This window comes from Anastrepha ludens, chromosome 5 (genome assembly GCF_028408465.1).
Source record: "Anastrepha ludens isolate Willacy chromosome 5, idAnaLude1.1, whole genome shotgun sequence".
Classification (NCBI taxonomy): Eukaryota; Metazoa; Arthropoda; class Insecta; order Diptera; family Tephritidae; genus Anastrepha; species Anastrepha ludens.
The window spans coordinates 59,303,134-59,317,950 of NC_071501.1; the positions used below are offsets into that span (position 1 = coordinate 59,303,134).

Consider the following 14,817-nt stretch of genomic DNA (forward strand, 5'->3'; position numbering starts at 1 on the left):
TAGGTCCCTCCACTTGTGGAACAACATCAAGACGCACGCCACAAATATGAGGAGTATCTCGGCCAAACACCCAATAAAGGGTGTAAGTGCCAATTATATACATTAATTTAGTTACTTGATACGATGTCTAAAACTTAAATGTTTTCGATAAAGTTTTGAATTTACGGTTTTTCACTATTACCAAAAAAGCTTGTATGGAAACTATTTTGCACATTTTTTTAAAAAGTAGTATGTCTTTTCAGCTATTCAAAAAGGTGTAACCTTCTAAATAATAATGTCCTGAAGTATGACCAAATCGTTTTAACAAACCCTTCTTCATACTTTAGCGAGCTTGACGGGTGATCCCACAGCATTCAACTTCTTTCAGGGCTCATCCCAAAGACTTTATTTACGTAAATGCGGTGTTCCTCCGTAGACTGTATTGACTGTTCTAAAATGTATGCAATTAATTAAAGTTACTGTTTTCTCAATTTCTTTGATATTGACTTAAATGTTTCCTATTTTATTCAGGGTTTAGAATGGATTCTAATTTCAAAGTATTTAGATATTCCATTTTCATTTAATAAAACCTAAGAAGCAAATAAGGCAGTCTTCTATTTGGTGAAATCGTAGTGACATTACCTGTATATTCGCATTATTCTGCAATGATTTTGTCTACTTGCATTAATAAAATTAAATATAAGTTTTAAATTTATTTTTCTACAATTTTTGTTTATTTTAAATGGTGGATATTTTGTTTTCATATTTCGATTTTTTTCTATATTTTCATTTCATAAATATATAATTTTTACTATTATTTTCTATTAAATTCTATTTAATTAAAAAGCAAAACAGTTTGCCTTGGTAAAAAATAAATATGTATACAAAACAATATAATATATAATAATATACACATGTAAACATGTATATCATTATATATATTATATTACATATTTATAATAACAAAAATAATATATATACATACATATAAATATATACGCACGGTTGGTTAGAAACTCAGCTCAGAACACAACTAGTTAATATACTCAAATGTATATAGTAGATATAGTACATGTGATTCACATTCGTCGGAATTGTCGCTCTGATGTGCAACTACAAACACGATAAGTCGCCGGTGAGATACAAGAAAAGTGGAAACCCTCGCTGTTATCATTCACATTTACCATATAGGCACCACAGATAATGCACTTTGTTGCTTGACAACGGCTCAGCTCACAGAGGATTAGACCCTGACGCGTCCAGCGATGTGTCGTCACACTTTAAAGAGCTGCTCTGCTGTGAAACGCGAAGTGATGTGCTACGGATGAGCCCTAGGCGCTGCGGTATCTACATATACCCAAAATTTAAATTTTCAACACCTTGATAATTATATCTTCAAATTAATGATTTACCGAATTTTCCGAAATATTCGATGTCGGTTCGGGATTGCTGAAACTAAAGAAGTGGATAACAATTTATTACACGCATTGATAAAATTACTGACTACATTTAGTTACCTGTACGTGCACATTTTTATTCTTTCCAATTCATTCTGCAATGTAGAATAGTCTCTATACAGATCGTGATATTGTCTTAAGAATTTTTGTTTTTCTTCCAGCAACAGTCTGCAAATATAAAAGTGAAAACCAACTAAGTTAATTTCGATTATTCAGTGTTCTACACATATTTTTTATATGCAAAATATTATATTTTTTTTTTTTTAGATCTCTATTTATTTCATATAATCTGTCATAATAATAACAATAAGTACTATTTTTACCTACAATTTAAAGAAGAATAACTTAGAGTAAGAACTCCCAGTGGAATTCGTTACTTAATAATGAATATCATATAACATATATATTATACAATTTTACAACTTTTGCATTTACGTATATTACGTTTTAAAACTTTGCATTAAATCGTTAGACTGACATTTTTTAATCTTGAAAAGTAGCTTATCTTGGAAAGGTTATTTGCTCGCTTATTCGATTAAGTGGCAAGTCGGTTGTTGTATCTCTGGCTGAGGTCGTTTATTTCTTCGAAAACTGTCGTAACTTTCACGGTGCAATATCTCGTTTCGTACAAGCCATGGCGCATTGGCACACATGCGGAGCACCTTTGACTGAAATCTTGGCATAATTTCTAGATTTGATTTTGCAGCTGAGCCCCATAATTGAACTCCATACGTCCATGTCGGTATCAGAATAGATTTGTAGATAAGCACCTTATTGTCTAGTGTAAGTGCTGAATTGTAGCCAATTAACCAGTGTAGTGATCGCAATTTTAGTCCAAGTTGCTTTCGCTTTAAAAATATATGCGATCGCCAAGTAAGACGCCGGTCTAATAGAATACCTAAATATTTGTTAAGAGATACGACAGGACAAGAGCCATTTCGAAGTGTGAATGTTATCTGCGCCGATTTGCTTTCGTTAGCTTTCATGCTCCATTTTTTCATCCAGTCGCTAACACTGTTAAAGTTTTCTTGTAGGTAATCAGAAGCAATAGAGGGAAGGGTACTCCTGGCCATGACGACAGTATCATCAGCATACGTTGCTGTATATGTGTTCTTTGATAGTGCCAGGTCTGCCGTGAACAAAGTGTATAAGACGGGGCCTAGAACACTTCCTTGTGGTACACCTGCTACACTCCTTCGGCAAAGTTTCTTATTTTGATCCCTAGAATATGATTTTCACAGAGCAATGGGTGATTTTTTTGCCTCCCCACAAATCGACCCGGCCTAATATATATATATATAATTGGCGCGTACACCCTATTTGTGGTGTGCGTCTTGATGTTGTTCCACAAAATGGAGCGACCTACAGTTTCAAGCCGACTTCGAACGGCAGATATTTTTATTTTTATTTTTATGAGGAGCTTCTTAATGGCAGAAATGCACTCGGAGGTGCACTCGCCATTACCTGCTGAGGGCGACCGCTATTAGAAAAAGGTTTTTCTTATTTTTGGTGTTTCACCGAGATTCAAACCTACGTTCTCTCTGTGAATTCCGAATGATAGTCACGCGCCAACCCATTCGGCTACGGCTAGCGAAAGATAACAGCTTTTAAATATGCTGTGCAGAGCAACTCGTGAAGTATAATTGTGCTTTTGCAAAACTTCACGGACTGTTAAACTTCCGCCCACACTCATTGCTCACTAGCAAGAAGTCTTGTCGAAATCTCTGGCTTTGCGGCAACTTTGCTCAAAAAAATACTTTCGGCGTGGCTCCAACCTATTTTCATTTTTTGTACGATTTATTATATTATAAACATATTGTCGGGTTGAATAAAACATTTCTGAGGACTGTTGTACACTTCTTCCTAATGCATAATTATAATAGACGACTATGACTTGATATTTTAATCAACAAATTGCTCTAACGATCACTTTTAGGACTGAATGATGACTAACGTGTGTGTATCAACTCAGTGAAATTGTGGTACACCAAATCATTTTAGCAAATGATGCCGAAAATAGATATGTAAAAACACTTTCTTGACAGCTGAGAAAAACATTTGTTTTCCTTTTTTTATTTTTTGCTTTGGCGGATTCAAAAAGTTTACCATTACGAAGTACTGGTAACTATGCAACTTAAGGAAATGATTTTGAAAGGATCTCCAAATTCAAAAAGAAGCGATTGTTTTAGTTAAAAAATGGCAAAAACTTGAATATTTTAGTACAAGAAACATTTTCTGACAAACTGTATATAAATAATAAAATTAAGTAACCATTTCAATATATATTACAGTTAAAGTCAAGTTCTGATTGCAAGAGATAACGGTTGCGACAAAATACAAGTGGGAAAAAGAAAGCAAAAACAGCAAAGCAAAAAAACAAGCAAAGCAAATAAATAATTTTTCTTGCTGTGCAAAGAATTTTTTAAAGTTCGATCTTTGCCCTAGAATGCAAAAGACTTTCATATCATCTTGCCGCCTATCATTCACTTTTAAAAGGCTTTCAACTAAGCAAGAATAGCCGTATTGATCGGAACAAAGATATTTCAGTACATTTTCGTTATGCCCTGACGAACTGAGCAAAGAAATCGGAAACTTGTTCGGACAAGAACAGTGAACCCACCTTAAGTCATACGCTATGCTAACTTTTATCCGGTGTATTAGTTCAGCGTTTTCAGACCTGCATTGTCTGATTTTGCTAAGGTTTAATTATGCTTCCTTCGTTTGGAGATGTCTCATGCTTCTCATATCAGCCATATTGAACAATTCCAAAACGTCTTCAAAGAGCGAATTGAAGCTCTTTGCTTCCTGAATTTTAATGAACTCATACTGTCTTACGAATCTCGTTGCCAGCTTTTGATCTTAGAACCTCTACGTAAGAGGTTTGCCTTCGTCGCCTGCTTTTTTTGTTGCCTGAACAGCTCTATCGATTGCTTTACCTTTGTATTGTTTTAATAAATGATGAGCTACACCAGTCTAAGTTGATATACGCTCATTTCATGCTTTTTATCGGAACGCGAAATTTTCTGTGAAACAGTTCACAGGATTTATGTGCAATAAGCTGAACATGGCTTTAATGAGATTGTGAATAAAATTTATGTAAACCAATAACTTACTTTATGTGTTCCTCATACTGTTTGAAACTCGCACGGGTCGCGTCATCTGCTTTCAATTGCGCTTCCTTCCACTTGCGAAATGATTCAATAACTTTTTCATTTTGCTTGCGAAGATCGCATTGTTTCCTTAAAATGACAATAATTTTCAAACTCAAATTATATTAATGTGAGTGAATCCTGTAATCTACTTGTATTCATCCTCAAGCTCTGCATAGTCATCGCAGAGTACTTTGAATTGCCTCTTTAGCTCATTGTTTGCTTCTTGAAGTCGCTTTGTGAAATCTTTTTGCGTAGACTCACTCCGCTGCATGATTTGTTGCTGCTCCTTCATTACGTTGTGTGCCGTGTATAGTTCCTTTTCAGTCTTCATTAATTGCTCCGTAAGACATCTTTGTTTGCTCAGCAACGCAGCTTCCTTTTCTTTCAAGGCCAGCACTTCGTCCCTTAACAGATTACGCTAAAAGTATTAGCATTAATAACAGCTAACCTCAAACTAACCACTCGTACACTAGCAATACCTCCATATTGTGCTCCTCCTGACGTTTGTCCAATAGCCCAAGACGCTCTTGTAGGCAATTCATTTGAGCACATGCGGCTCGCAACTGTTTCGCCTGGTCCTCATAATTTCGTTCCAGTTCCTCATATTTTTTGCAAATATCGGTTCGGCAGGAATCTTGAGACTTCAGTAATGTATTTAGTCGGTGCATTTGCATATTAAGATCACCTGAAATATATCCAACAAAAGTAACTGTAAATTCTGAAGGTTTTTATGTCTTTATCTATCTCGATTTTGTTCATGTTTCGAACAACTGGAGAAAAAAAAAACTGGGCAGTTCACAATCAAGAGCAAAAAAGGCAAAAATGTATATAAGTATATGTATTTGTCAGTGTTAGTGGATGCTAAAAACCAAATTTTGGATAACGCGCAGGCTCATTGCCGAATATTATACGAAATAAAAAAGACAGTCATAGAACTGCAATTTTATTTTAACGAACATAATAAAATGTGATTCAAATATGGAAATATGCGCGAAATGTGTTGCATTCTACGTCTATAGAAAATTTCACTAAGAAGGGAACACTTCCTCTCTGAGATTGAATTGCAATTGTATTCCGCAAAGTTACTAAATATTTAAAAAAAAAATTCTGACGGAAAGTAATTTGTCTGGGGATCAGCGAGTTAGGAAGGTGGATGCTAAAACTAGAACAACGGATTTTTCATTTATTCAGTAATATTATTTTTTCAATAATTTTCTAAAAATACGCATAAGCTTCCTCAAAAAAGACAAGCAATAAGCCTCTTCTATTCGCCATTTCCCCATTCGCGCATATGGCTATAGCTCATCAGACACGCTGCCTTACCAACACTTGTCATTTAAATCATTGGCGAACCATCATCATTTGGCGCTACAACTCTATGTGAGAATTCGCTTGCTGCACAAAATGTCTCCATTTGCTTATTGGCCATTTGACTTTGATTTTCCTATGTCGTCTTCTAGTTCTTCAATCCATCTTAATCTTGGGCTACCTCTTGCATTCTTATATGCTGCTTGTATTCTTTCATCGATTGTGATGCTCATTGGGTTGTCGTGATTTAGTTTAAATCCTAAATACGCACAAGTTCGTGCGTTCTTTAAAGGTGGTTTTAAAATTAATAAAAAAGATGTTTAAAGTATTTATTAATCAATAATATATTTTCCTTCATTATTCACAATGTATTCCCAACGTTTACGCAAATTTTTAATTCCCTGCTCAAAAAATTGTTTGTCCTTGGAGCCAAAATACGCTTCGATATCCCTTTTTATAGCTTCTTTTGAGGAGTAGTTCTTGTTACTCATGTGAGATTGAAGTCCACGGAAAAGGTGATAATCACAAGACGGTCACTAACCATAAGGTCCAGGCGGTCCTCCAGACGGTCCAGGCGGTCCTCCATATTGCGATTAAACAACGCCAAACCTTTCTGTGAAGTTGTTACACGATTGCGTTTGTGGCCGACTGTGAATTACTGGGTAGTCTGATAAAGGTAGCTGTAAAACACAAACTAACTGACGCAGCACGTTCAAATATTATACTACTGTAGACGGATGTGTATAATATTTAATTTTACGAGAATTGAAGAATTTTCACGTTTCATATGAATTTTGAAGGTTTTTACGGCACAGAAGAATAAAATTCATTTTTTATTTATTTCAATAAGAAAACAACACCCAAATAACCGTTGGATATGAGACTGGGAGACTAAATGGTTTGCAGACGTCAAAAATGCCAAAAGTGGCTCTCAATAGTTCTACCTTTCTATAACTTTATCAGGGTTTAATGTGGTGGTTCTCCCTGCTATCGTCATAGGAGACAAATAAAAGGAACCAGTGATCGAAGAGACAAAAGGCGAATGTAGTAAATTCGTTTGTATGAATGGCGCAAAGCAAAATAAATGCAACATTATTATGAGAAAAGAAAATATATTAGAGTATAATAGTTCTGTGAGATTTTGCGCAAAAAGAAGTAATTTTTCTATAGCGCTTTAAGTGACTCCTTATGTATGAATCTCGTTTCAATCTTTTATTCGGCGCTAATACTCTTGATTGTAGGAATATGTATGGACTCGAAGTATGGTACCATAAATGTGATGTTTAGAAAAAATATTGGGTAAAATTTTCCAAATCTAGATTGAACATATTCTCGCAAACTTACTTACTGTGTTTTCTTTTACTCTCATTCAATTCTTCGTTAAGCTTTCGAGTCTCGCAAAGTAAAAAACGCTCCTGCTTCTGGCTCTGCTCTAGTTCACACATTAGTGACTCTACCTTTTTATTAGCCTGTTCCAACTTCTGACACATCTCAAGTAACTCCTTGTCCTTAGCGTGCAGGCAACATTCTTTGGCTTGATGATGTTGTTGCTGTTGTTCACATTGCACCTGATCCAGCATACTATTCAGTTTTCCAATGCATTGCTCTTTCTCCAAAATGGTACGTTGCAAATGCTGTACTTGGCAGCGAAGATTCTCGTTCTGAAAATGAAGAAATGAAATGCATTCAGATTAAATAAACTATCAGCTATTAGATTTCGAACACTTTGGCTTAATTCGGAGCAGTGTTTGTGATTGTCTTGCGATGCTTGTTCCAATGTTCGTTGCAGCACCTCGTTGTGAGATTCCAGTGCCTTGAGTGAAGATTCGAGTTTTATGTCACGATCCTCATCTTGCTCGGAGGGCTCACAAAACTCTTTTTGTACCAAAGCTACTTGCCGAGAAAGGAATGTAAGTTCGTTCTTTAATTCTCTTACGATGCTTAGGTAACTGTCGTAGGTGGATAGCAGATGTGATCTGTCCCATAATTTATATGATTGCTCAAACTGGTGATCGTGGGAACAGTCGCCTGACTTGTGAAGAGAGAGAAAACTGAAATATTGGTATTGGCTCACCTCATCTTATTGCCATGACACCTTACCATCTTAACGGCTACGCTATATTGTATTTTTCATGTAATTGAATTCCTTATCTGATGTAGTAGCGGTGATTAATAATTATGGTGGCCGACCATTTTCCCGAAATTTGGTTCCGTGTGTATATTTTTATTTAATATTTTGGAAAATTGACAACCACGTAACCAATTTTTGTTATTTAAAATTCAAAAAATATGTATTTTTCATATTTTCACGTTCGTTATAAAGTGACTTTTATCTACATATAAATGTAATTCGTATTTGTACATATGTATCTACGAAGTGAAGTATAAATACTCGTACGTGCATATGTATGTATGTAGCAAGGTACCTTGGTATGTATGTACGTGTGCATGCAAATTTGCAATTGGCGGATTGGCGCCAAAACTGTTTGCCGGTGTCAAATTTTATAGCTAGCGTGTTAAATTATGCACCCATTGAATTATTTCAATATTATTTAAAATTTCTTTTGAGGCCTTCGTTTTCACCACTTAATTTTCAATCGCTTTGCAACAGTAATAAAACTTTGTCACGAAAGTGGTATTATTAGCTCTAGCTACAAAGTTTATAAACTAATCCAACAATTTGCGTTAGACAAAAGGTAAAAATAATGAAGAAACTTTAATATGGTTGCAAGTTCAGAACAAAATTTTTATTCATTTTAAATGTATCTATACCCCCGTTTTGAGGTGGGAGAAGTTTATGAGAAGTTTTCTTTGAACTGAAATTTTGAAAAAAAAATTTTAATGTTTTATGCCGGAAATGGGGATTCGAATACACATTTGTACTAATTTCGTATAACATGACCAACAATAGCACTAATAATCATAAGAAACTGAGACGCAAACAAAATTCATATTCAATTCATGAATCAGCTAATGAAATGCAACTTCAACTGAACAAATCCGAAATTAGAAAAATATCACATTTCTTAAGAATCCCAGATCAAACTACACGAATTGCAATAGGTATGTAGATCTGCAAGTTTTTTTTAACAAAACAACTTATAAGACTTTAGTAGTTTTTGATTTATATATATGTATATGTAAATAAATATATTTAGCATACAGTGGCTCAATAAGAAATTGGACATACCTACATACATAGCATGCAGCTTAAAATTCAAAATTTTTGTAAGTAATGCAAGTGAAATACTTTTATTTTTATATTTTTCTATTGGGTATTCAAATAGGGTTCTAAAAATAGTAATAATAATTTACAAATCTATTACCTCTTTGTTATAAAAAATGTGTCATGCAGCATTAGTAAAATTGGCGTGAAAAAGAAGTCGGACATCTGGCATTATTGCGATTAGTTGGCACTTTAAAACGGGGAATTCCACAATTAATTTTCTCTAGGCAGTGCAAAGAAAGCACCAAATAGTAATAAATTAAAGTAAAATTTCAGTCGTGTTTTGTGGAATAAAAACCCAAATATAAACATGGGTATACAGCGTGGGCAAAGCTCAATTAAAGTCAGAAATTTAATTATTAGTCATCAACTGCAACCCCGAAAGTATACGCATAGTATTGCGAAGGAATAATTATGTATAATGGAAGAGTTGCACGAAAAAAACCTTTCACCAACAAGATTAACCGACACAAGAGAATTTAATTCGGAAAGCGTGATGGGAGAAAAGCTATGGAAGAGTTGCTGGAAAAAATCGTATGCCCGACAGCTATACATGGGTTGGGTCGGTAATGGTATGGGGTTGTAGGTATATCCGCTGCTGGTACCGGAAATTTGAGCTTTATTAACGACAATATGGACCACAAACAATACCTAACAATTATGAAAGAAAATTTGGTCCAAAGTGCTGAAAAGTTGGGAATTAAGGACAATTTAGTACTGGAAATTGTCCTTAATTTCCAACAACGATCCCCAGGGTACTTGATGTCCGCCTGTGGCTTATGTAATAGGTCTATTTATAAGTTCGTGCGGTTTTACAACAGATGGCGTAACTTGATTATTATTCCATCGATCCACATTTCCAAACATTCATTGGAGAGCTACTGTCGTAAGGCACAAACGTCAGTATAAGTTTTTTATTTGAAGCGTAAACAACAATATTTTTACCACACTTGAAAATGTCGAATTTCGTGCCAAATAATGTGTTTTTGCGGGGAATTCTTCTTCATTATTTTAATATGAAGAAAAAAGCAGCCGAAAGTCATCGTATCTTGGTGGAAGTTTATGGTGAGCATGCTCTATCTGAGCGAACGTGCCAGAAGTGGTTTGCACGCTTTAAAAGTGGTGATTTTGGCTTGGAAGACGAAGAACGCGAGGGTGCGCCGCCAAAGTTCATGGATACCGAATTGGAGGAATTGCTCGATCAAGATCCGGCTCAAACGCAAGAAGAGGTTGCAAAAACTTTGGGAGTTGATCAATCAACCATTTCCAAACGTTTAAAAGCCATGGGAATGATCCGAAAGGTAGGCCATTGGGTGCCGTATGAATTGAAGCCAAGAGACGTTGAACGCCGTTTTATGGCATGCGAACAACTGCTTCAACGGCACAAAAGAAAGGGTTTTTTGCATCGAATTGTGACTGGCGATGAAAAGTGGGTCCATTACGACAATCCAAAACGTCGGGCAACGTATGGATACCCTGGCCATGCTTCAACATCGACGTCGGCGCAGAATATTCATGGCCTGAAGGTTATGCTGTGTATCTGGTGGGACCAGCTGGGTGTTGTGTATTATGAGCTACTGAAACCGAATGAAACGATTACGGGGGATGTCTACCGACGACAATTGATGCGTTTGAGCCGAGCACTGCGAGAAAAACGGCCGCAATACGCCGATAGACACGACAAAGTTATTTTGCAACATGACAATGCTAGGCCACATGTTGCACAAGTAGTCAAAACATACTTAGAAACGCTCAAATGGGATGTCCTACCCCACCCGCCGTATAGTCCAGACCTTGCGCCATCCGATTACTATCTCTTCCGATCGATGCAACATGGCCTGGCTGACCAGCACTTCCGTAATTACGATGAAGTCAAAAAATGGATCGATTCGTGGATTGCGGCAAAACCGACCGAATTTTTCACAAAGGGAATCCGTGAATTGCCAGAAAGATGGGAAAAAGTAGTAGTAAGCGATGGACAATATTTTGAATATTAAATTTGTAACCATTTTACGTCAATAAAGTTTCAAATTTCGAAAAAAAACCGCACGAACTTATTCATAATCCTATTACAACTGCTCTAAAGTACTTGAAACACCTCCACAATCTCCAGGCATCAATATAACTGAACATCTGTGGGCTCATTTTGAAAACCAGCTGAAAAAGCATGTTATTAGAAACAAGAAAGACATAGAAGATGCTACAAAAGAAGTGTGGGAGAAAATAGATCCTTTAACATACAAGAAGCTGGTCGAATCCATGCCAAGAAGACTGAATGCTGTGAGAAAAAATAAAGGCTTGCCGAATAAATATTAATTATATTGTTCTTTCTTAAATATTATTTGCTAACTCTACTTTATATAAATGTCCGATTTCTTTTTTGTCATGTATTTGTCATGCTTGTATGTAAAACCCACGTATACGAAAAAATAAATAAATAAATACTTTGGCGCGTACACTTCTGTTAGATGTTTAGCCGAGCTCCTCCTCCTATTTGCGGTGTGCATCTTCATGTTGTTCCACAAATGGAGGGACCTACAGTTTTAAGCCGCCTCCGAACGGAAATGATTTTTATGAAGAGCTTGCCATTGCCTGCCGCGGGGCGAGCGCTATTAGAAAAACGAATCTTCTATCATTTTGCTGTTTTATGCACAGAGATTCGAATGGTAGCCATGCATCAACCCATTCGGCTACGGCGGCTGCCTTTGCAACCGTACTAAACCACATAATCCTAAACTTTAAATAAAAAAAAAACAATTTTTGAATTGGCTTAATGGCCTCCAAATATTTAGTTTTCGTATCTTTATTTTGTGAGTTCAAAGCCGGATTATCGATAAAACAAGAAATTAAATTGTTTTATCTTTTTTTCGATACTTCTCCATTAGAACTAATTTTCAGTGGACGGTGGAATGTTTTTTTTCGATTTAGTGTGTCCATCCGAGCGCACGTTTACTAGTGCAAAAATCAATATCTTTGAATAAGGGTGATTAATTTAGAGGTATCGGATTCTAAATTGAAATAAAACAATGAAGATTCAAATTGATTGGGCAATCTTTATTATCAACTGAAACGACAACGCAGTAAATCCATTATTTCGCGGACTGTGTGACAAGTAGCATCGTAGCCATTAAACCTAAAATGGGCATAATTGCTGAACACCAGAAGTTGACCTGAACGCGCTATGAACACTTTTCACAGAAGGTCGGTCTTCGTAATACAATTGTACTATTTGTAAATGTTGTTGAGGCGTAAGACAATATGAAGAGTCAGTGAATACTGAAAAAAATTATGTATTTAGTTTGATAGTAGTCACGCATGATCTAAAAACCCTATTAGAAAAACCACCTCCAATCTGATCACCCTTCATAATTTCATAATGGCACATATCTTTGTCTAAGATAGTTTGGTATTGAAAATAGGCGAAATCGTTTAATTACCACGCATACCTACCATATATCAGTAATACATATATTTCTTTTATAAATGAGGCAAATTACTCAACTTTAGTACTACACTTAGATGAGCCCAAGAAAAGAATTAGATGAGCCCAAGAAAGCACTGCTTCTCCATAGAAAGACTGCAGGAAAGTGTAACTTTAATAATTCCTCGATACCTTTATTTGCAACGCTCGGTACCTTTTTGCCGAAGCGAGTAATTATTTACTTGATTCTTTTTCGAGTTTGGTACTTGGCATCAATATTTGTTTGCACTATTTGTTATATGACAACGCTATAACTACTAGGTTGCTTGATAAATTTTGTGGCTCGATAAGAGGGCGCTGCTACTATTCTAAATTGGTTATATTTGTTGGTACACTCTTCACATGAACGTATGCGAAGTTTAATTTCAATCTGTCAATTCATTCCTTGCTTACAAACCATTTGTGCTAGTATCGACGTGTCAGAGCATTTCCTACAATGGAAAAGGTCAAGTATCGTACAGTGATTGAATTCTTATTTTCGGAAGGTTTAAAAGCAAAGTAAATTCAGGAACGAATGTTGAAAGTGTATAAAGACTTTTCGCCATCAATTAATATAGTATAAAAATGGGTTGAAGAAGATCCACGTCAAGGGCATCCAAAAACAGCAACAACACCAAATCGTAGAAAAAATATAGGATATCGTATTGGAAAATCGTCAAGTGACTGAAATATATTTAGAGATAGAAGCCCTAGGCATCTCATTGGGCAGTGTAAGCAATATTTTGACTGAAGTAGTGTGTGCGTGTGCACAATGGGTGCCGCATTCGCTAACAATGACACAAAACTCTTTATAATAAGTTAGGTTAGGTTAGGTTGAGTGGCTGCCCTAGTTTAGAGCACACTTGGACCAATATTGAAAATTCGTCCGTTGTGATGCCATACAGGGGAGAGGAGAAAGGAGAGGGGAAGGAAGAGCCTTAGGATTGGAGACGATGATGACCATGCACTTTACGACGACACCGACGGTGGCTGATTTGCGTTCGTAATTAGCCGGAACAAGCTACTGATGCACTTCACCAAATTTGTGATATTTATACCCGCTATATCCGCAGGCGTAGCGAAAAAATGAGAGCCCAGATGTCTAAATCTTTGCCAGACGAGAGCAGGGCAGCTGAGAAGAAGGCGTTGGGATGATTCCACCTCGTCCTCAAGACAGCTTCTGAAGAACGGACTTGAGGCAATCCCAAGTCTCACAGCATGATCATTATAGATGATACTTGGGTCCATCACCATGATTCTAAATCAAAACAAGAGACTAAAGAGTGGTGTGAATCTGGTTCTTTGGCTCCGAAACGAGTTCGTGTCCAGAAATCGGCCAAGATTGTGCGGGCTCAATAGATTGCCCGTATCTGTATATTTTTCGTTGTAATGAATTGTTTTTTGTGGGTATTGCTAAAACTCTTAATGTATTGATTGCCCCTTTTAGAAGGGCACTAACTCCATTTAATACTTATTCTTCTTCCTTAGACTTGCATTTCTCTTACTCGAAGTTTTCTTTCAAGAAGTTTCTTATAAAATTCTTGTCATAAGGTCTTTGCTTGTATCAGATCAATCTGTAAGCATCTTGTTGATTAATAAATAAACAAATAAAATAATTGCATATGTAAAGAGAGTGTTAGCATCCGTGTTTTGGGATGCGAAAGGAATTTTGTTTGTGGATTACTTGCAAACTGGTAAAACAATAAACAGTTTGCAAAAACCAAAAAAAATATATTTTTCATCAGGACAATGTACCGTGTCACAAGAGCATTTTACACTCGCTAAAATCTATGAATTAAAGTTCGTATTGTTTAAGCATCCACCGTACTCAACAGATTTGGATCTTAGCAACTTCCATCTGTTTTCTGACCAAAAAAAAATGCATTCGTGGAAAACGTGTTTCATCAAATAATGAGGGCATAACAGTTGTGCAGTCTTTCCAGATTCTCACTTCAGGGATGGAATTCATGAATTGGAATCTCGTAGGAATAAGTGTATTGATGTCTAGGCAGACTTTACTGAAAATGAAGTGTATTTTACACCATAAAATTGTGTTTTTCTTATCGAACCGCAAAACTTATTGATCAACCTAGTATTATTCATCATAACGTTATTCCATCATGTCAAAGTAGCCAATTTAGACTTCAGTCTGGCATTCTTTTTGTGTTTACATTTCTTAGAATCCCTCCAATATCTTCCACTTATGTTAATTTTTGCACATTTGCAATAAAAATC

The 14,817-nt window shown here is 36.0% G+C and overlaps 1 protein-coding gene across 5 annotated transcripts in view; it reads right to left on the reverse strand.

Annotated features, from left to right (window-relative positions):
* Window positions 1–902: 902 nt before the first annotated feature.
* Window positions 903–14,817, reverse strand: part of LOC128863978 (interaptin) — a 64,371-nt gene continuing 50,456 nt past the window's right edge. For 2 of the 5 annotated variants that reach the window (XM_054103428.1, XM_054103426.1), the window contains 7 exons: window positions 7,245–7,557; window positions 5,068–5,273; window positions 4,738–5,006; window positions 4,550–4,675; window positions 1,497–1,604; window positions 1,392–1,434; window positions 905–1,326 (listed from right to left, as the gene is read on the reverse strand). In XM_054103428.1, the coding sequence (XP_053959403.1) occupies window positions 1,213–1,326; window positions 1,392–1,434; window positions 1,497–1,604; window positions 4,550–4,675; window positions 4,738–5,006; window positions 5,068–5,273; window positions 7,245–7,557 (1,179 nt within the window). In that variant the 3' untranslated portion in view covers window positions 905–1,212. Of the gene's footprint in view, window positions 1,327–1,391; window positions 1,435–1,496; window positions 1,605–4,549; window positions 4,676–4,737; window positions 5,007–5,067; window positions 5,274–7,240; window positions 7,558–14,817 lie in introns of those variants that run through there. The other 3 variants (XM_054103427.1, XM_054103430.1, XM_054103431.1) reach the window with 3 other exon arrangements.